This window comes from Empidonax traillii, unplaced genomic scaffold (genome assembly GCF_003031625.1).
Source record: "Empidonax traillii isolate 1590-97213 ecotype Southwest subspecies unplaced genomic scaffold, ASM303162v1 scaffold960:size377693, whole genome shotgun sequence".
Lineage (NCBI taxonomy): Eukaryota > Metazoa > Chordata > Aves > Passeriformes > Tyrannidae > Empidonax > Empidonax traillii.
In genome coordinates this window covers 246,927-269,490 of record NW_020956153.1, presented here as the reverse complement: position 1 = coordinate 269,490, position 22,564 = coordinate 246,927, and the positions used below count along the sequence as shown (strand labels likewise).

At 36.6% G+C, this 22,564-nt stretch overlaps 1 protein-coding gene across 13 annotated transcripts; it reads left to right on the top strand.

The window, feature by feature from the left end:
• Positions 1-587: 587 nt before the first annotated feature.
• LOC114067778 (coagulation factor XI-like) lies at positions 588-17,645 on the top strand. 13 transcript variants are annotated; one of them, XR_003573466.1, is made up of 15 exons: positions 617-891; positions 1,462-1,520; positions 3,791-3,953; positions 4,529-4,635; positions 6,235-6,394; positions 6,917-7,026; positions 10,292-10,451; positions 11,227-11,336; positions 11,420-11,579; positions 11,708-11,823; positions 12,188-12,362; positions 13,959-14,134; positions 14,423-14,518; positions 14,991-15,158; positions 15,816-15,912. XR_003573466.1 is itself a non-coding variant. In XM_027903438.1 (15 exons), exons 1-15 carry the CDS (start codon positions 884-886, stop codon positions 17,454-17,456), a joined length of 1,761 nt encoding a protein of 586 aa, XP_027759239.1. In that variant the 5' UTR covers positions 639-883; the 3' UTR covers positions 17,457-17,645. The 13 variants fall into 13 exon arrangements, 9 of the variants coding, with proteins under 9 accessions (XP_027759247.1, XP_027759246.1, XP_027759245.1 ...); XM_027903438.1 differs by lacking the exon at positions 14,991-15,158 and adding an exon at positions 17,301-17,645 and having other exon boundaries at positions 639-891; positions 3,926-3,953; positions 15,816-15,955; XM_027903437.1 differs by lacking the exon at positions 14,991-15,158 and adding an exon at positions 17,301-17,645 and having other exon boundaries at positions 642-891; positions 15,816-15,955.
• The last annotated feature ends 4,919 nt before the right edge of the window (positions 17,646-22,564 follow it).

The following is a 22,564-nucleotide window of genomic DNA, read 5'->3' as shown; positions in this document are numbered from 1 at the left end:
GTCTTTTGCAGATTCGGTTTAAAAGAAAAGCCAAAAAAGAGTGAGGAGAAAGGAAGAGTCATTCCTTAGGCAGCTTCCCTGTGAAACAAAACTTTTTTTTTTTTTTTTTTAGATTTGAAAGACTTTTTTTCCTTTGAAATTTATTAGGCTTTTAACGTGTTAAAAAGAATAGTAGAATCAAAAAGAGTGATTCAGATAAACTAGAAATTAAGTTTGACTTCTTGTTATATTTACATTTCATATATCTGCAAACAGGTTTGTGTTTTTTCTGCTTTCTGACACTCTGAAGACATCTTTGTTGAATCTAGCAACAAAAACAGTAGTTTGGAAAGGCCCACAGTAAAACTACTTGGAAGATGTAGACAGGATAATTTCTGTGGAGTATTGAAAAGGAGAAATAAGAACTTGAAATGATGTTAAGAGCACAGAATACAGAGTTGAAGTATATATTTGTTTCTGTTTGTCGTGGGAATACCTCAAGAAAATGATGTAATAATAAGAAAATATAGGTGATGATCCTATATTGATATTTGCTCTTGAGACAGATCTGGTTCCTTGTTTATGTAGGTTCCTGTGCTAGCAGCAGACACTCTGGCTCTTCTGAACCAGGGATTTGCCTTTTATTTAAAATGCTATGAAAGAGGCAGATGCTCAGCTGGTGTAAAATCTGGACATTTATTTCAGAGCAGTGTGGATGACAGATGTTCTGAAAATGGGTCCTAAGGTCAGTAACTATCAACAGAAAGAGTACCCGTTCAAAGTAAATATTAGAGATAAGTTAGCATTGCAGGCACAGTAATATTTAACACAAAGTGTGGACTTTTTTTTTTTTTTTTTTTTTTTAGTAGAGCATAAACCTTACTGATGCATCCAGACCTACTGTATGTTCAGGTATGTAGTTGTTATTGAAACTGGTATTCAGTGAAAGGTTTTCATAGCAACAAGACAGTGTATGTTGAAATATTTATGGCTTGTGTTGTGCGGTTAATTTATTTGATTATTTCATAGCTTAAGTTGCTGCATGTGAAAAAAAAAAAGGTTTAGAATTCATATAGCATATACCAGAAGAAGTGAGTGTGAGTCATTTGTGTGCTATGGGGATAACAGTATCTACTAAACTATCAGGAGAGACAGGGTTAGTAATATCATTTCAATATAATATTGCTCCCAGTCTAAACAAGAATAAATATTCTGCTGTTAAGCAGAAATTCTTGAAGTGCTTATAAGCTTTATTGCTTTTTACAAGCATAAGTGAAGGAATAACTTTTGTTACTCTTCCATGCTACTTTAGATATACCCCAACTGTAGATCACAGCTGTAATTTGTAAATTTCAAAGATAATATTGAATTAATGGTGAAACAGTACAATTGTACATCAGTGTTATGCTTTGCAGTGCCTTATAAAACTAGTTGTACACCCTTTATGTAACACATCCTAAATAATAATTTTGTGGTTTTTAGGATGATTTGGATTTATTGGACCTTTAATTTCATTTTCTTACTTGCTTCTGTTTACAGTGGTAAGTGAATATATAATTTCTGAGACTGACACATGGAGTAACACAACTCTTGTAGGTGGAGAGATGGTAACTGCAGTCTGCTCCTGAGAGAGCTGTTTTGATTCTGCTGGGTTGTGCCTTGTTAAGTTTGGATAACTTGCTCCCTGTTATCTGACGTGGAACTTTCTAATGGGGCTTTACTGATACTGTCCTGCCACCCCCGCTGCAGCAACGTGTGCTGGCTGCTGTAGGCTCAGTCTGGCAGTGCTGGCTGAGCTATTGCTATCTGCCTCTTCCTGCCTGCAGAGGAGCCTCAGACCTTTCCCCAGATGCTGCCCTCAGGTAGGAGGCAGGACTGATGGGCACCCTGACTGTGAGGCACCAGCTGAGCTTCAGAACTAATATCCTTTTTAATTTTTTTAAATAAGCAAACCCCACCAACCTTCAGTCTTACTCACACATTGCCTTTGTGTGAAATTACTCATGTAAAAAGTATCTGTGTAACACCTATGTACCATTGTGCTTGAAAGACTACTGCAATAAAGGTGAATAACTCCAAAACCAGTTGTGTTATTGTAAATGGTTTTTAAAATTCTCTTAGCACACTGGAAAATTGATAATGGCACATGTTTTCCAGTCTGTGTTAATGATTTACTTTGATCAGTTAGCAAAAGTTAAACTACAAAAGTTGTGTTGCATTTCTCTGAAATTCCTTTTTCTGATAAATTATAACTGAGGGCTAACACAAGTTTAAGTTCAGTAATGTATTACCCTTTATTTCTCAGACAACAATTAGATAAGAGCTTTTTAGCAATATCTGTTTGATAAATGTAGTATTATTTAAGAAAATATTTTTCCTGACTTTAAATCTCAGCAAAACTAAAATCTTGGAAAATTCCTGAGAGCTAGAAAACAATTTTATTAAATTAGGTGTTCAGAACTGGCATAGTTTTACATAGGTGGTACTTTACTGGCACGGTGCATAGTTTTACAGCATAAATAAAATTTTTGTTTATTATACTTGAAGAAGATAAATAAGATCCAAAATATCTGATATAGCAAATAGAATTCACTTAGAGTATTCTAAGAGTAGAAAATGTTTTTCTGTTAATGACAAAGTTGGGCAAAGAAACTCTACTGAGAACAATAATTACCAATTTTTAGAGAAATATCTTGGAAGTATATATACCAGAAAAATATGGATATTTATAAAGTACAAATTTTTATCAATAAGAATTTAAACTTTGAAAAATATTAGCATATCTAGCACATATGTCTAGTAGATATCCAGTAGATATCCAGTAGATAAAATGTTTTCAGTTGAGTTTTCCTCCCAGTCTGTAAAATTAAATTATTTTCTCTTTCAGCCGAGAAAAAACACTTTTGTAGATACAGGAATAAAAATTGGTGTATTTGCTGGTTTGCTACTTCTTTTGAAGGGCAAATTCAAGAAGAGAGTGGTCTCCTGTGCAAAGACAGCTCTCTTGTGTGTTTTAAAATGGAGATCTTACAAGTGCCTTCATTTGGAAAGATGGGAGCAGGTTGCTGCGTAGGCACCTTTGTTGCATGGCTCTGCAGTGTGAGTGGTTGTCATCAGAGAGTTCAGTATGTCATTCAGAGTTCAGTATTCCTGCAGATACATGGTCGTAGTTGAGCTCATTTTTATTCTGGACCATTCTGAGATGCTACTCCTGAAACGGTATTTTCTTCACTGTAAAGCAGGTTGGGGGGTTCAAGGTGAAATGTGAGGGAACAGAAGGTTTAAGAAATGCTCTGAGTCACTGAGGCTGTGTGCAGTGTCATTGCCTGGGACTTGGCCCTCAGAGCATCCCTAGACAAAACAGGACTGTCTTTACATAAAAATTCGTAAATCTTTTTGGTCTCTCCACTTCCTCCTGGTAGTTTTCCTTCTAATGGTGGTCTCTCTCAGAAGAGGCTTCTGCTGCTCCTGAGATCTGCCATGAGATGGTACCTTCCCTATCTGCCATGCAGGTATGCCTTGTGGCCTATCCTGCTGCTTGGGTTTCTGCCTTGGCTCAAGCTGCCCTGCTCCAACATTGGGTATGAGGCAGGGAATGGGGGGAGACACCCCAGATAGTTTTATTTCTGCTGGAGAGAAAAGATGAGACTCTCAGAGAAACTGTGCTATCATGCCCCTTACCCACTTTTACTGCCAAAAGATTGTCTTAAAAGGAAGGTCCATGGCAAAGAGGAGCAGTGGCTTCACCCTCTCCTGCTGAACTGTGTGCTCCCGTCTTTAATAACTGACACATTTTGTTATTCTGCATCAGAATGTGTGATTCAGATCTATGAAAATACATACTTCCAAGGAGGAGACCTCACTACGTTTTTTACACCGAGTGCCAATTACTGCCAAGTAGTGTGTACTTACCATCCTACCTGTCTGTTCTTCACCTATTTGCCAGCAACATGGACTAAAGATCCCGAAAAAAGGTAGGATGTCCATGTACATGTCTATTTTGCTGGCCTCCTGTGATAATTTAGAAACTTGGTAACATTTTGACAGAACACAGGCACGCAGGGAAAGGTACAGGGTTGCCATGGAACACCCTGTCATGTATCTCTAAAACTCAGGCTAATTGCTTGAATTCAGAAGGTTGGATTTGACAATGCCCAGTTTTTTGCACTCACATACCGGCCCTTTCAAAGAAACAGAAGTGACTCTGCACTCCTTCCTTTGTGCCATGTATTTATTGTTCAGAGACAATGTGAGTAATTTCACATCTCCAGTGGTCCCCTCTACCATTCCCCACCCTCTCTATTTAGCATATTTTTCTCACAATTAAGAACTTCGTTAACCTGAGAGAATGAGGTTGTCCTTCCTCTCTATGCCTAGTGCATTCCTGTCCTCCAGAAAGCATGTGTCTCTACCCTATTTTTCTTCTAATTATACATGTCAACATTTAAATGTTGAGGAATATTGAAGAGCCTGCATTTCACCTGAGAAACAATTATGCAAGTCTGTGTTGTACTGCAAAAGCCATGAATTGCTGCATTTTAAAACACAGGTTCTCCTGCTATTTAAAAGACAGTGATACAGAAATGCTGCCAAAAGTGGAAATGGAAGGAGCTATCTCTGGACATTCCTTAAAACAGTGTAACATCCAAATTACTGGTAAGATGTGGTTAATTCACATGCATGTATTTTATGCTGTGTATTGGGTGGCAGCTGTTAAAAAAATTACCATTTTGTAAAGAGTAGTAGAATCAGGGAAGTAACCAAGCAGGGATTTGTATGTTCTTTACCAGATTGCTTTCAAACACAAGTGACAAAAACTCCCCTGGTTTTAGCCTTCAGGCCCAATTATCCACTACTAAGGCTCCCCAGATGAGGTGACAGGGAAATCATGCTCCTGCTGTCACTGTTTCATTTGCTAGAAACAGATGGGAATGCAGGCTTTAGCTGCTGGGGAATGCAGGCTTTAGCTGCTGACTCCAGTTCTAAAGGTTATTTTACTACTACAGTTCCACTCCTGAAAGCTGCTCATATGGCATGTGTGTTTTATAACTCTGAGCTGCAGATGCCCAGCAAAGCAGAAGTGCATTGTCACAATGTCATATTAATACCTTTGTGATTCTCTGTAATATATTATTAGCAGCTGCATCTTTTAGCGTGTGTGTGCTCTACATGAAGTCTTGATTTCAGCATGCCATACTTGTGAGTTATTTAAAGCCTATTAAATGTGTTGTTTTAGATATGCTTTAAACTTGCACTGTAATAATGATGTCATCAAAAGGAGATCAACTTTAAGCATAGCATGGTACTTTAGAAAAAGAGAATAAGGAAGAATATTCACTTCCTGTCTTGGAGGACAAATAGTGTCTTATGGATGTCAGGTTAGTTCTTTAGTTTTGTTGGTATAGAACCTCAGTGCTATACCATGGGTTTTTATGTGAGATGAACCTCCTCATGTGAGATGAACCTACTAAATGGGTTTTTATGAGAGTTCTCCATTGCAGCTATTATAAAATAAGTTGTGCTTGCTTTAGCTTGTCACTTGCCTTTCAGAGCAGTAAGGTCTTTTAAAAGCCCTTTCCTGCCAATATCCTGTCATGTTTACATTTCTGAGTAGCTTTGACGCAAAAGAAGAGATTTCAGTGGATGTTATTCTTTATGCTATTTAGACTAATTAATATCACTGTAGTTACTCTAGAATCAGACTAGTGTCATTAAAATGAAAATCTTTCCATAGATATTTAAAAATGGCTCCAATCTTTGGCTGACTCATGTTCTTTGAAGAGAACTCAATGACCTGCATTTCAAACTCCCCAAAGTCCCATTTCTCCCCCTTTGAAGTGTAAATTAAATATTCTGACTCAAATGGAAGATGTCTGTTGTTTATGAGGACAGGATTTGCCATTTAGACTGATCTGTGAATTTGGAACTGGGAAAGTATGTTTTAGTATTAATCTTGAGTTCTTGCTTTGCTGAATATCATTATGCTCTCAGTCAGCCACAGTGGTTAGAGCCTCTCTGTCATGTAGGCAGAGGCACTGTCAAAATCTGACAGTTTGCCATGTGATACTACACTAAACCTGTTTCTGATTTAGTACTAGAAGTGTGTATGAAGTGTGATGTAACTGAAGTGAGTGTGGGATGTATGATGTGGATTGTGAGGGCTGTCATACAAACTATCTTTTGGGCAATTTGGGGTATGGGATGGGGTAAAGAATAGAAGTACGTTTTCAGAACTTGGTCTCTCTTTCTTCACAGCTTGCAGCCCAGATGTCCATGTAGGACTGGATATGGAAGGGAATATTTATGATATTGCTACGGCTGACAGCTATCAAGAGTGTCAAAAAAGATGTACCAATGACAAGCATTGCCATTTTTTTACATATGCCTCTGAAACATTTCACGATGCAAAGTTTTGGTAAATACAGGTTGGATCCATTTCCTTGGATAGCACTGTGCTTCAGTAGAGTAAATCTATGTAAATCTTTAGTAGAACAGTCTATGGTGCAAGAATTACTCGAGGATATTCAATTTATTACTCCTTGCAATGTTTATTCACACTTACAGGTAGGAAAATATCTGTAGTCAGTTAGCTTTCATTTATTCATTGGTGAGAAAGACGAACTTGATTATTATAGCACTGAAAAAAATTAAAATCCTCTGGAGGTACTTAAATGCAAATTATATTGGTATGTGTGCAACATTATTGCTCTGTTAAATCCTGCTGTGCTTATTGTTCTGAAAACAGCATCATCAGAGCAGCCACAGGAATTATTTAACTTTTATCAAGCCTATTTTTGAGCTTTTAATCTTCTCAAATTTGCAAGTTAAACATTGTTTAGCTAGCTCAGTTCATCATTTGAAGCCTGTTCTGGAAGTTGGACCGTGCACCATGATAGGAATTATTTTCTTACCACTTTCTTTATTCTTTGTCATTCAGTAAAAAATGCTTCTTGAAACATACCAGTGTAGGAACTCCAACCAACATAAAGGTGCTTGATGAGGTTGTGTCTGGATTCTCTTTGAAGCCATGCCAGCTTTCTGAATTAGGTAACCATTTAAAATCTCTGATTCTGTTTAGTTTTAAGGGTTATGGATGATGAAATGCAGTCTATCACTGACATGTATAAACATTTCATTATATAGAATAATTCTGATATAATCTTATTCTTACAAATGTAGTTTATAAGACACAAAGGAGGTTCATCTCTCTTTAATTTTTCCATGCTGTCATTCTTCTTACAGAAACAGTTGTGTGCTTTAAAGATCCAAAGAATTCTTTCATAAGATTAGCTTGATGAAATTTTATGTTATTTTTGTATCATGGATATCAAAGTCAAAAATCAGAAAGGAATGTAAAGCTTTCTAAATTCTGTTTCTATACTCTGTATGCACTTGAAAATTTTTAATGAAGACCTTCAGCTTTCTAATACAGCTGGTTAATATGAAGGGATATATTCTGCATTTTGTGGGTGATTTGTATGAAAACACAAAGTCTGTGCTTGTTCCTGCAATCATTACTCAGGCAAAAGTCTAAAATCAAACAGTGTGTATTATACCTTCTTTACCTTACAGATAATCTAGTTTTCCCATGTAAATCACATTTTGTAGAGACTGTATCAACATATTTTTGTTCTATATCAATACATTTTCTTCAGACTCTGCTAATCCTACTGTAGGAATAATCTTTGGAAGTATTGAAAAAAATCATTTTTGTTCAGATCTTAACAATTAAGGCAGTTCATGAAAAATTAATTGTAAAGAATAAAAGAAGGAAGAAAAAGTTTTGTGAAGAGAAGAAAACAGGGTAGCTATTCCCTCTCTAGGTATATGGTATAGAGTAGAGGCAATATTTTTTATGTTTGCCAAACTCTTGCTTTAAGATGTGGTAGAAAAACATGCATTCTTGATTAGAAGAAAAATCACAGTACTCAGGAGGGTCCTGCGCACAAACTTTGAGAAGAATCGGAGGACTGTAGTATATATGCAAACAATAGGATTTTAGTAAAAAAAAATAAATCAAAAGCTATTTGAGATTTCATCAAAGACATTTATGGTTTATGACAGTGATTACATGGTTGTAATGATCCATTGCAAATAATCTGTATTTCTGAAAGAGTGTGTATTGTGTCAGGCTGAGATGGAGTTTGTTTTCCCATAGCAACCCTCACGGTGCTGTACTTTGCACTGGTAGCTAGAAAGGTGTTGATAACACACCAGTGTTTTGGATACTGCTGGGCAAGGCTGGCACAGCATCAGCGCTGTCTCGCAACATTCCCCCCCTATCAAGGGGCTGGGGGTAGACGAGATCATGGGAGAGGACACAACCAGGCCAGCTGACCCAAATTAGCCAAACAGATATTTCATACCATATGATGTGAGCTCAGATACAAAAGCTAAGAAAAGGAGGAGGAAGGGAGGGACATCTGTTATTTACAATGTTTGCCTTTCTGAGCAACTGCTACATGTGCTGAAGCCCTGTTTCCTGGGAAGTGGCTGAACATCGTTTACTGGTGGGAAGAAGAGAATAAAATTACTGGGATTTTTTCTCTTTGCTTATGCACACTCAAACTTTTCCTTCTGCTTTAGTAAATCACCTTGTCTAAACCTAGGAGTCATTTTCCATCTTATTTTCTCTCCCCTGTTCAGCTGGGAAGGGGGAGTGATAGAGCAAGTTGGTGGGCACCTGGCATCCAGCCCAGGTCAACCCACCACAGTTCTTTTTGGCACCCAGTGTGGCTTTTCTCTATTATTCTAGCTTTAATCCTTCCAGTTCTCCCCTCCTCATCTTACTGGTGTGGGAGTGAGTGAGTAGCTGTGTGGGGCTTGATTGCTCTCTGGGGTTAAACTATGACAGCATGTGAAATTCAATCTTGTTCCTGCATGTCTTTCCTTACTCTCTGTGTCTTTTGAGTGAGGCAAGAGCAGAGAGAGAGAAGAAATAAACTGTGTAGTCATAGAAGCCTAGACAGTGCCATTGGATCAAGAGGTCATCTAAGGAGGTCAACTGTCCTAATCTAAGACAGATCAGTTATACCTGTCCAGAGAGAGATTTGTCAAATGTAGTCGTAAAAACTCAGCACCATCTTCTGCCTTATTGTTTTGTAAATATCTGAAATGGGTTTATTTGAATATTTGTTCTAGCTTTTTTCTGACTTTATTTAGTTTATTCCTTCCTGTGTGGCCTTTCATTTTGTGCCTTTGCCTTTGTGACTTTGTCCTTATGCACACATACTATTATATTTCTGTATTTCTGCCCTTTGCAAGGTACCTTCCTTGAGGTCATTTCATATTGAACAAATGATCACTGAACGTGATCCTTTAGATCATGGGTTAGCTTCCCAAAACTTTAAATATAATTTTCTTTAGAAACTATTAATTCTCTTGACTTATTTTCTAGACTGCTGATTTTATTTTCTTCCTGTTCTTATTCTGTAATTACTGCCCAGTATTGTTGACCCTTCATACTTATGTTTTTGAAGACCTCATGAAGTTAACAGGAGTCACATTAAGCTCTACCTCTCCCTTTTTTTAAATTTTCTGATAAGATGTTCCAGTATGTATATCTATAACAAACCCAGTAGAGTACTTTCTCAAGCTGTACTTTCTCAACAGCTGAAGTTCTCTGCTGCCACCAAGTCCTGTCTTTTGGATAATTTTGCTATTTTTACCATCTTTACAACTTAATAGGTTCAAGAAGCATCCTCTGTTCTGCTGCTTCCTTTTTTTCTCTTTTTGTTCTTGCATTAGGATTCTAACTAGGACTGGAAGTATATCTCTGGAGAAGGCAACTCATCAATTACTTTCTAAACATGCTAGTACTTCCTTGTAACTTCTATATCCGTAGTCTGGTTGTGTGAATTATCCTGCCAAGCTTCTGTTGTGCTATTTTGGTCATGTCAGAGAGCAGAATATACAGAAGTCCTACTTATTCTGCCTACTAAAAAAGCTAAAGTATTAAGAAGACTATCCTATTATTTTTCCTCTAGTTTTCCCATGATCCCATTAGATATAGCTATTTAAAATTAATTTAAAGCTTTCCCTATTAGATTAGCAAATCTGTATTGTAACACATAATTTCTCTTTTCCTCTGTATGAACCTTATCCCTGCTCAGTAGCGCTCTCCATGAGTTTACATTTTCAAAAATGTTCTTGAGAAACACTTTTGGGTTAGAATGTTGTGTTGTCTTTCCAGCTTATCAATCATGGAAGGAAAATGGGAATAAAGATAGAAATGAATAATTGGTAAATCTCAATATTCTGATGACATAACAAAGTCTTTGGATCTTTTATATTTTGTTCTTGTTTTATACAGATTGTCAAATGGACATTTTTGATGATCAAGAGTTTTCAGGAACTAATATTACAAGTTTTTTCACTCCTGATATTTCTGTCTGCCAAACTATTTGCACGTATTTTCCAAAGTGCTTGTTCTTTACATTCTTTACCAGGAAATGGGAAATAGAATCCCAAAGGTGAATATGACAATCAAATATAATTATCTATATAGATTTTTAAAAAGTTATTTTTTAAAAAGAAAGGTTTTTTTTAAAACACTGATTTCTGAAAATTGAGGAATTTTATGTTAAAAGGCTGTTTTCAGTAAAGCTTGGTGGTTTGGTTGTTTTGTTTTTTTTTTTTTTTTTTTCATAAATCTATAGTTTCCTGAGGGCATATCATCAGTTTTCCAATGCAGTAAGGGTTTTCCAAGACAATTGCGGTTGCATATCTGGTCCTAATCTCAAAAGGTCATCAAAAATACAGTGAACCTCCCAACTGCTTTAATGACTTAAAGCCAAATTTTATGACATTGTCAAAAGAGCCATAATGGTTTCCAAGCAGGATAAACTTATTTACCTGAAAAGATTTTCCAGTGAAGTTTAGAAATATTTCTATATGTCTTCCTTCTTTTGTACACAAACCAGACGAATAAAGTTTCAAAGGAGTTCCAGTGAGAAGCAAAGCTGAGATGGAATGCATCACCTAAACTCACCTTTTCTACAAATGTATAAATACTGTACAACCTTCAGTAGCACAGTTATTTGCCATTTCGCAGTACTACAAAACCTACCTCAATCAAGTATGAACTCGGGAACTTAGTGAATGCATTTTTGTGTGAAATACTTTTACAGATTGAGACTTGTGAGAAAACGACATGTTTAAGAAAGAAACTTCTCTTACCAGTATTTAAATAATTATTTTTAGGATGTGATAACAGATTTAGTTATTGTAAAAAATATTTCATTTTAGAAATCTTTGCCTTCTGAAGACATCAACAAGCGGGATACCAGAGGCACTTATATCACGAGAAAATGCTGTATCAGGCTTTGGTCTCCTAAACTGCAGAAGATCTTTTCCTGGTAAACTATAAATGACAATAAAAATACTAATTTTGAATTAAATTATTAATGTTCTGATGCTTGGACTGCACTCATTCTTACAGCCTGCAATTCTCGCACTTACACGCATATGGATTTTTTGGGAGATGAACTTAATGTCACTTATACTAAAGGACACAGAGCCTGTCAGCAAGTTTGCACAGACGTGATCCGCTGCCAATTTTTTACGTACTTTCCCCTCCAAGATTCATGCAATGAGGAAAGGTGAGATAAAATTTTTAAAATGTTGAAAGATTGCTGACATAGTCATTCTGCAGATGTGGTGAGCGGGTAATGGAAGAGTTCTTCATTAAAAAAGTACAAACTAAATCTTAGCATCAATTCATTGACAGAAAGTGTGAGTGTCACCTAAGAATGTCCTCAAATGGATCTCCGGTGAAAATAGTGCATGGGCCAGGAAGGATCTCTGGATACTCACTGAGATTATGTAAAAAAAAAGCCAGTACTGGTAAGTAAAGCTTCTTTCATGCAAGAAAGCCAGTGCTTCACTGATTTCAGTATAGGGGGCCAAACAATTTTTGTTTTTTAAAGTGGTTTCACTGAATTGGTTGCACTGTCCCAGTGGGTCACCTTGAGAAGTTAAAGTGTTCTGAAAAAGTGAAGTCAGGCAGGTCTGTACATTGTGAACACCAGCAGTAGCACTGTGAATTTGGTTTAAATAGTCTTCATGATTGTAAATCATAAAGGAATTAGAATGTATCACCTTCTTCTCAATGGATGGTCGTTTTTCAGTGATCAGCAGTAGTCTCATCTTCATTTTATTTTGGTGAGTGCAAGTTATCTCCAAGATCAGTTTGGAATTATTTCTGTAGTGTGTATGCAGCATTCTGCAAGAACTATTCGGATCGTTGGAGGAACAGACTCTTCCCCTGGGGAATGGCCATGGCAGGTCAGCTTGCATGTGAAGTTGTCTCGTCAGAGACACCTGTGCGGGGGCTCTATCATCAGCAACCGGTGGATTCTCACAGCTGCTCACTGTGTCACGAGGTGAGACCTAAATGTAAACATACAGATAAACCCAAAGATTTAACCTAGCATGTGAGATAAATTGAGATCTACCTTTCAGGATAATAACAATGATAATTAGAGTAAAACAAATGGTTTTAATGTAACCGAGAGGTGAACTTTTCAGGTAGACTATTCATCTTCTTAAAGTAGCTGGAACTTCATACTTTGTCCCTTTGTAACATAGTATTGTACTGCTGATGCTAAATTATTTTAATGAATCTAGAAGATGAAATTATAAAGCAGACAACAGCTATTTACAGAACCTTAGACACTCTAATGAGATACAAGCTTTTTCTTACTGTAATAACATATAAGCTATCAAGAAAAGTCTGTAGCTGGGTTATTGCATTTCATAAATTTCAAATAAGTTATCTCAGAGATTTTTCTGTACCACTAATCTGATAGTTTTAGCAGTAGGGTTCTCAGCAATGTAACCTTCTTGACCAGGACACACCATAAATCTTTAAGTCCAGTTAGGCTGCCGCTGGCACCTCAGCATTACGTGAAACATCAAGAACACAATTGTCTTAGTTTCTTTCAACAGTTTTCAATCCCCCAAATTTTATAAACCAGTGAATTCATACCCCATTTTCAATGGAGATTTTCAGATTTAAAGCAGTCAGTACCTAAGACTTCAATAATTTGCATAAACTGATGCATATAGTCTGTATTGTTAATCAAATTACCATCAGATCTGGGTCATGAAATTGTTTACATTGCAAAGGGCTGATTTAATTGTCATGTAGTTGATCCATTTCCCATGTTAGATTGTCAGTGCCTGTAAAATAGGTTATCCTGCCATTTACAAAATGAAATGGAAGTCTTCAATGCAGTCTGATGGGAGAAGAAGAACAGGTAACAGATAAAAGCCTTCAAAGAAGAGAATGTTGACCCAGCATCATGGTCCAAATCAAGGCATTTTTACTGACCCAGTGTAGTATGTTTCCCATTACTGTTTTCTCATGGAATAGTACTACCATTATTTTGCCTCCAATGGCAAATTTTAAAAAGTGGTTAAACTTTTAAAGAACCCTATATAAAAATATCCTTTACCTACTATCCAGTGTACAAGTTACCATTATTATAAAAGGCAAAAGGAGAATATATACTTGCAAAATAACAATAAAAATATACTTTTTCAATTGGAATTCTTAAAGCCCAATTAATATTTTTGAATTCATATATAAAATCTTCAAAAATGTTGGAGTTTATTTAAGACACTTTTTGAATCTTTTTCATTGTGTGTACCAAAACTTCTAGATTGCCTTAATGGTAGGTAGAATGCCACAATGAGATATCCCTTACACTTACTCAAAATAAAGTTAGAATAATAAAGATTAGCTGAAACCTTTCATATATGTCTGTGGTATTATACTTTGTAATCTATATTTACATGGCTAGTGTCATTTTCTCAACTAATAAGTGTCAGAGTAGGCTACTTGAATTTCTGTTACCAACCCTATTTTCATTACTAGAAAAATTGTGTTGGAAAGAATTGAAAGAATCACATTAACTACTCCAGGGCTTGCTTTACAGTTTTTAGCCACAGGCTGACTGTTTGTCTTTTTCCCTCAGTCTTGCGAATCCCAACATTTGGCGTGTTTATGCTGGTATTTTAAAACAATCAGAAATAAATGAGGATACACCTTTCTTCAGAGTGGAAGAGATTATTGTTCACCCTCAGTATAAATATGCACAGACGGGATATGACATTGCCTTAATGAAACTTGCTAAGCCTATGAATTTTACTGGTATGTAGTGTATTGCAGAGGAATTCTGAAAATGTGCAGGATGTCACAGGGCTGGCATTGCAGTGCATGACACCTGGGCTGACTTCCTTCAATATGCAATTATAGGGGTTTGAGGAGGGGCTCGTTATGTTGGCTTTGAAAAGAAAATGGGTGGCTTATTTTTATGTGTTGGGAATGATATATAGTGTAAGGGACAAAGCATAACATGAAGTCTGTCATCAGGCGTCATTATTTGCCTTGTTGTGGTTGTCTCTGCTGGTCAAACTAATACTTTTAATTGTATTTTAGATCTTCAACTACCTATTTGCCTGCCATCAAAAGAGGACACTAACATATTTTATACTGACTGTTGGGTAACTGGATGGGGTTACAGAAAAGAAAAAGGTACAGAAAAATATTTTTAAACAGCAAGTTCTTGTATTTGTGAAATTCATGTGTTTAAAAAAACACCAACCCCCCTTTTATAAAAAAATAAAATTCTGCTCTGTTTGTAGGTACCATTCTTGCTTCTAGCCAACATTGTAATATAACTCTTAATTAGAAAACAGCACTGTAATATAATTCTTAATTAGAATCTATTTCTATTAAGACACCACAAAACATAAATGAGACATAAGAAATTATCATTAAATAAGTCCACGCTCTGACACAAGAATTAATTTTATAAATTGTTCGATTCAATAATTTGGAATATGTGAGAATTCAACGTTGAATATATCCTGTACAGCTCTCAAATACTTTTTCTTATATTCTAGCTCAATCTCTCAGTAAAATCCAATATATGTCTGGAATGCACACTCCTTTTCCTAGCTGAAAAAGGACAGCAAACTTATCATTGAACTGTTTTGAATCACAGTCTGCACATAGCCCATGATTTTTTAAAATGTGATTGTATTCATACGACTTCAAAAATCAGAGACTGAAGTGTGTTGCTTTTATTATTCTCAAGATTAATTATAAAAAATGCCAATTACTTGTGTTTTGATAGTGAATGAGACTTGTACTCCTCTGATTTTATGTGAAGGTAGGCCAAAAAAACCTTCTAATTATCAAAGTATGGTTTTATATTTATCTACTTATTTATATTTTTATATGTATCATCTTCACATGTTTATATGGATGTATACCTATTTAAAGAGTTTCTTTTCCTTTATACAGCTGCATATTTGGAGGTTAGAGTTCAATATGAAATCTAACAAATTTAGGCAGATTTTTTATAGACAAATTTCTTCTGGTAATTTCCAAGAAAAAGCGGCTCTCAAATAATCTTATTTATTCGATGTGCAAGTTTCTCCATCCTGTAAAGTGCTAGGGCATAGAGGAGCATAGATTTGGCAACTGGGAGATTCCAAAGTTATTGCAACACTTTACTAGGAAAAAGTAGTTACTAAAAGCAATACTAATGGCAATGCTCCAAGGGCAAGTGTCCTGAGAGCCATACACATATGAAGAATTCATTGCAAATCATAAGGAAGTTTTGAAGCTTGTCCAGTCATAAGAAAGAAAATGGCATTATAAAAACATTCAAATTAGAAGACAGTTCACATTTCTTGTAACAAAAAGAAAGAACAATTGGTGTCATCTATCAACACTCTAGAAGCAGTGACCTCCCACTTCGTAATATCAGTGTATGGGGAAGTTTAATTTTAACTTTTCTCTGCTCATATTGCCTTTTACATAGGTCGAGTACAAGATATTCTCCAGAAGGCTCCCATTCCCCTCATGTCAACAGAGGAATGCCAGGCAAGGTACCGGAAGCGCAGAATAGGTGACAAAGTCATCTGTGCTGGCTACGATGAAGGTGGAAGGGATGCTTGTAAGGTAATGAAAAAGAGTAGTGTTTAGCTATATATTCCAACTATTTTTTCAAATATATAATTGAATACTGTAATTTTTTTATTTGCTATTTGAAAGGCATGGTTATCAATAGAGTTGTTGATTAGTTTGTCACTTTTCCTTGTCAAATGCACTGAAAATTAAAGTATGTGGAAAATATTTCTTATGCAACATTGAAATCTTTAGGGATAGATTCCATGGATTGGAAATTCCGAGTGTGGATATATAGATAGCTCAACCATTTACAGAATAAAACAGTGTTCCTTCAGACTATCAGAAATCCAAAGAGAGCAAGTATAGCATCTCAAAACATTTCTCCAGTAAAAGCGGATTTCCTATGTAGTGTTTTATTTCTTGACATGAAATACAGTATATGAAAGCTTATTTTAAAATATCCACCATGTACAAACCAGAAGGGAGGGTACTAGCAGTGCTGTTAAAATGCATGGCCAATAGAAGGCTAAAAACAACCTGTGCAAACTGCTCTGTTTGGTTTTGGAGCTGGAAATGTCACACCAGTGTGAGTTCAGTGAGCCAAATTCTCTTCTCAAGTGTAAACTCATGCCCTTCCATCAGGTTAAATATTCTGAGTTAGCTTATGTAAGAAGAAAATAGTCTGATTATTAAGATTAAATTCTCTACCAAATACAGTTTTCACTGTAAACATTTAACAGTTAATATTTTTATGTTAAAATGTTACTATGATTGATATTGAGTAATTAGGAATAAAAATTTCCTCTATGCCAATTAGGCTTTCTTTATCTGATACAGTGTACCAGAAGATGGAGATGCTGCTTTATAAAAATAACACACTTGCTATTGTGCTAACAACTTATAATGGCTACACTGAAGAACCTTATGTTCAGAAAGATGGGTTAGGAATAGGAAAAGAAAACAGAGAAGTGTTTTATCCTGATGGGGAAAGTCACTCAAACAAGGTAAACCATGCAGAGAACTGAGATTTGCATACTAAAAAAAAAAAACCATTAAAGAAAACATTTCTGAATTTACAGTTTTTCTTACTTGCACACATAGTCTTCATTGGGTTTTAAATCACTGCATGCAGATAAGTAAGGAAAAAAAAAAGCTAGTAGTTTTGAAACTTCACGGTAAGTAGAAATTATTTGTAATGACTAGAAAGTATTTAGAAATCAATTTACAAAAATGTCAGAAAACCTGCTACATGCATTAAGTGAAAGTGATTGAAATCTAGGCAGTTATGCTGGTGTTAACACTCAATGATGCTGATTTTATTCAAGGCTTTCTTTGAGATAGAAATACTGATGAGGGCTCTTCCTTGCATGCTCTCTCTTTTTCTCCTGTGACACAGGGAGATTCGGGAGGGCCACTGGCATGCAGGCATGAGGAAGTGTGGTATCTGGTGGGCATCACCAGCTGGGGCGAAGGGTGTGCTCGCCCCAGGCAGCCGGGAGTCTACACCAAAGTTGCTGAGTATTCAGACTGGATTCTAGAAAAAACTTCATAGCATGAGCATTACTGACTCACTCCAAGTGATGTTGTAGAATAACAATCCTAAGAGGAATGTGATGAAGCATATTAGTGTTTTTTAAATGGTGTTTCTCGTTAGCCTGGAGTGTAAAAGTCTTGATTTGAAAAGCAGAAAAGCACCAATGAATGAATTTTCCTATTACTAAATAAAAAGCACTAATAAAAATAAACTCTGTGGTCACTTATTTGGCAGAAAAAAAATATGGCTGAACCATGGATTTCTTCTGTCCTTGCTAGCTTAAAAGAGGAGCGGATGAGATTGTAGGGCATATATGGACCTGGGAGCTGGCAACTACTAACTTAAGAGGTTTGAACATAGCAGTGGAGATTTCCCTCTCTTGTCTGAATGTGGCTAAAATGGGCAAACCACTTACAAACTTACTAAGGGGCTGAGGGAAGGGAATATGAGACAGAGAGATGCCTATACATTTGAGTAAGCCTTGTTTCCTTAGGGAATTACCCAAAAAAGTAGCAGCACTAACCAAGAAAACAAATCCAGAGGTCTTGGCAAGCACTTCAGTAGTGGTTTTGTAAATATGGTAATAATACTGTGTGTGAGTCAGCACAGTCGGCAGAAGGAACAACCACAGATCCATGGCTGAAATGCAGAGAGTAAACTTATTCCCATTCCCTCACTAACCAGAGGATCCCCAAAGCAGAACCTGGGCAGACGTACCCAGGTGGCTGCAGATGCCATTCAAGCTGGTTCATGCTACAAGATCCATCCTGTTCCCAGTGGTCTACCAAGAGTACCTGCACGAGTGGTTTGCCATTGCGCTGTGATCTTCGCTGTACTTTGATCTGCTCTGGACCAAGACAAGGAACTCAAGCACGTCCCTCAGGTTCCCTCCAAGTCTACCAAACACCTCTTTTGTCTGTTCACAGATGTTCTCAAGGCCCTCAGAAGGCAAACAGGAGTAGGCATAATATATATGTTTTTCTACATTACTACTTTCCAGAATTTTTACATTCCCAGCTGAAAGGTCACTTGGGTATATTTACAATCCTCCTTTAACAGTCTTCTTTTAACCCATTCCTCTCAATACTCTGGCTTTCACTTACATTATTCAAGTTTCTGTGGAAAGTTTTGTGATTAGAATGATAATGTGGGTCTCCTTCTTTTGAGGCAGAATATCCAGAAAATCAGTAAAAGAATCCCTCTACTTTAGAGACATCATTAACACAATATATTTTTATTTTCCAAATCCCTAGCTCTCCTCGATTAAAGAAACAACTTTATAATTTTATCATATCTCCTTTCTATTCCTTTTATAATTTCTTGCTACTCCATGTCAGGTAGCTCATGTTTCATGGCTAAAATAAACACTAGTGTGAGAGACAGCAGTCAGATCTATTACTTTATCATAGTAGGAGGCAGCATTTCACACTGCATCAGAAAGGAGAGCAGGGAACGTAGCATTGTATTTGCAAAACTATATGAACTTGTTTCCTAATCATCGACATTACCTTAACTGCTGAAAATATGTTCCAGACACCACACTGGGAGGTAAACAGCAGGAGTGTCTTTGCAAGTAAATGAGGTAATGAAAATTAGAAATTAAACATAAGAGTTATGGGGAAAACAATTAAGCTGCTGAAAAGTATTTTTTATGTTTAACTTTTTTATACTTTATTTGTAAATAATACTGAGAAAAAAAAATGTAATTTCACAACTACAAGCTTACACTCTGTGCTTGAGCATCCAAAGAGGCCCTAAAGTCAGAGTGCTTCTCAGTGTGTGCAGTGCTAAGCTGACTGCAGTCAACAAACCTGAAATCCCAAAGCTGTACTCAGAGGCTGAGGAGTTGATTTAGTTTGTTTATTTTTAAAGAATTCGAATTCAAAGAAGGGATGAAAACAGTCCAGACTTAAGAGGAGGGGAGAGGGAATGATGCTGCTGCAGGCACATCTGAGGAAGGAAAGGTGCTGCCTTCCCTCTGACCCACAGTGGGCTCCTTTTGACAGAGGCTTGCATTGCTGGGGTTGCACAATTCTCAAGGTCTCATGCTTTGGATGTCCCTGTGCAGGATGTAGATGTTCAGAGTGCCAACAGGCAAAGTCTGGTATGTGTTGAGGGAATTGGATCAAGGGTGAGAGGGAAGGCATATCACTGAGCTGGGGTTTTTGTCAACACTGCAGAAGCAGAACAGGAGATAAAGGTGGGGGCTGATGTCCTTTTCGTGCTCTGTTTATTCCACAGATGGTTTAAAATATCAGCAAACCTCAGGCACACTGTCAAAAACCTAGAGACTGAGAAAGGGTAGGAAAAACCAGAAAACGGGGAAAAAAAGAAAGATTCCTGGCATTGAAGTATAGTTCTGTCCTCAGGGGAAAAGAGTGAAGACAGCTGGAAAAGAGTTGCTGAAGGAAAAAAGGAATAGCTTCAGTAGGAAAACAGAGGCTGAAACTCTCTAAAGAAGAGTCATCAGGAGACTGTCTGAAATACTTCTCTGCCATACTCAAGCTGTGTATTTGCTAAAGAGCATATGCAATGTCAATGTGATAAACCTTAATACTTTCCCATAATAATGCTGTCACCAGCTTCTTTTTCAAATGCACATGTGCTTTTCTTTTTTCTTTTTGTTTGTTTGTTTATTTGTTTCTTTTCTGCAACACCTTTACAGGTTGTAACTATTGGAGTAAAAAAAGAGGAACGGTAGCTCAGCAGTGCTCTATAGACCTCTAGAGCCCCATATTTTGTTTCTCAGACGTATACGAAGTGATGGACACGTGCCAAAGGAAACTTAAATGTTCCTGTGGAAAAGACAAGGGATCTCAACAACTGAATACATCCTTCGTGAGCAGCTGTTGATCAGATAAAATATCTTATTGCAATATATTTTCAATGAGAGTAGATATTCTTCAATGACTTTTTGCATTAGTTGTCTGTCCGTCTGTAACAAATTCATGATACCTAAAAGTGAGTACCAGAATAGAGACATAGAGAATGGAAGAGTTCCTGGTGGCTATATGAAGTCCTTTTGACTTTACTGAAGATAAACTACATGAGAGAATGTCTGACCTTTCTGTGGATTTATATACCAGCATAATATGTAATTCATTGAGACCTTTAGACTCACAGATAGAAATGCATTAGTATTATTAAGTGTTATGTTGCTTAGGCTTTCTGGTAGCCATAACTGGTAACTTGCACTAAATGAGAGGGTGTTTATGACCTTTATTTATTCTTCCTTCTTCTCTACCTCCCTGGGGAAAAATAATTTTTAAAAAGCCAACAACCACAAAACCTATCTAAATCTCATTAAAGAAATACCTGGCCTTATACTTTACACCTGCTTCCGTTTGTGTTGGGACAGAACATAAACTTCAGTGCTTTAGTTATTTTGATTTTCTGATGGTGCTGAAAGTCAATAAAGCTCATAGTCTTACTTAAAATTGATAGGCAGAAATCTTGTAAGGAGCAAACGTCACTATAGATGTAGTGAATGGCAGCATTAGTCTGTCCTGATTTTTTGTGCAAATACTGATCCCAGAAATTTACAGTCTCCTTCAGACACAAATGAAACACTCATATGTGTTGTGACAGTATGGAGAGCACTTAGTTCATCATAAAGGAAGGCATACTGTGTTGCAACTCAAGTGGACTCTTTAACTTATAATAACCTTCTCTGTAGTAATTTTTAATAGAATTGTAAACCAAACAAAACCAATTGCCCGTTAAACTGGCAATGCAGTGTTTCCTACCACTGCTGGTGCTCTGCCTAATATCTGAGGCTGAAGTATGTCTTTCTGAAAGTGACCTGAGCTGTGAATGAGAAGACATGAGGTGTCTCATTACTTCTTGCTGGGAGAATTAAAAATTCTTACCATGAAGATGTACAGAGATCTCCAAGTACATCCATTGGGAATTGGAGGGGAGGGGAACAATTTGATATAAGCTTTCAGTGTAAGTTTTATTTGCTCTGTGAAAAATTATTATTCTCCTGGGATGAAAAATGCATCTCAGCTGCTGAAAAATAAGAAACTGGATGGAATTAAAATAATTCATGGTGGCATTCCTCATAGTAGGAGAACTATAAATTCTTGTTCTCTGGCTAGTTTCCACTATATATAGAGGATTCTTTGGAAAACTCTTGCTGGGTTTGGAAAACTATCTGCATTATAATTAATTAAAACTGCATTTCCACTTCAAATAGAAGGCAACATTATTTTGCCTCTGAACAATAATAGCAAATATGAAATACTACATATTTATAGTGAAGCATTTCCTGAAGTAGCAAATTGATTGTTTTTCCCATGGTCGTTGTGTTGTAAATCTCATTATAGATATGTATAGATGTATTAGAACTACTGTGGAGTGTTGCATATTACAAGAAATTTTTCATGAGTTATGCAGCAGAGATGTAAAACAGTTGTTTTGCGTATTTTTACTCTTTCCTAATTTTCATAGGATCATAGCATTTTGAGAAGATATTAGAGATTAACTAGTGCACCATCCTGCCCTTGTGCACAGTCAAGAGTGCCTATTCTTGACGAGAGTTTCTCTAGCCTCTGGGAACAGAGGTTCTACAGTCACTGTGTAGAAGCTATTTTAGTGCTCAAAGATCTGTATCACAACAAAATTTTTCCTGATCACTGGCTTAAAGAATCTTTCCTGCAGTATAGTTTTAGTATTTCTTGTACTACATACCATGAAAACGGAAAAAAAGGAGGGGGGAGGTTTTTCTTTTTTGTTTTGCTTTGTTTTGTTTTGTTGTTGTTGTTGGCTGGGTGGTTGGTGGTTTGCTTTTTTTTTTTTTTTTTTACAATTTTTTAGTTACCACTTTACACTTAATGTTTTTGATACTCTTCCCATCACAATGTGAAGTTATCCAGTGTTGTCAGTTCCCACATTTTGTTGACTGGTTTATTTGTAAAAGTCAGAGAAGTGTGGGTTGGGGGTAAGAATGATAGAGGAAGAGGACTATATGCACAGAGCATGCAAGAAGGGATTAAAGGGAGCTGGTAGGAACTAAGATGAAGTTAGAGTTGAAACAAATAAAACAAGAATCAGTGCAAGTTGAAGAAAGACCAGCCTAAAGAGTTATCGTGGCATCTGGGACTGAACACATGATGGAGCACCTA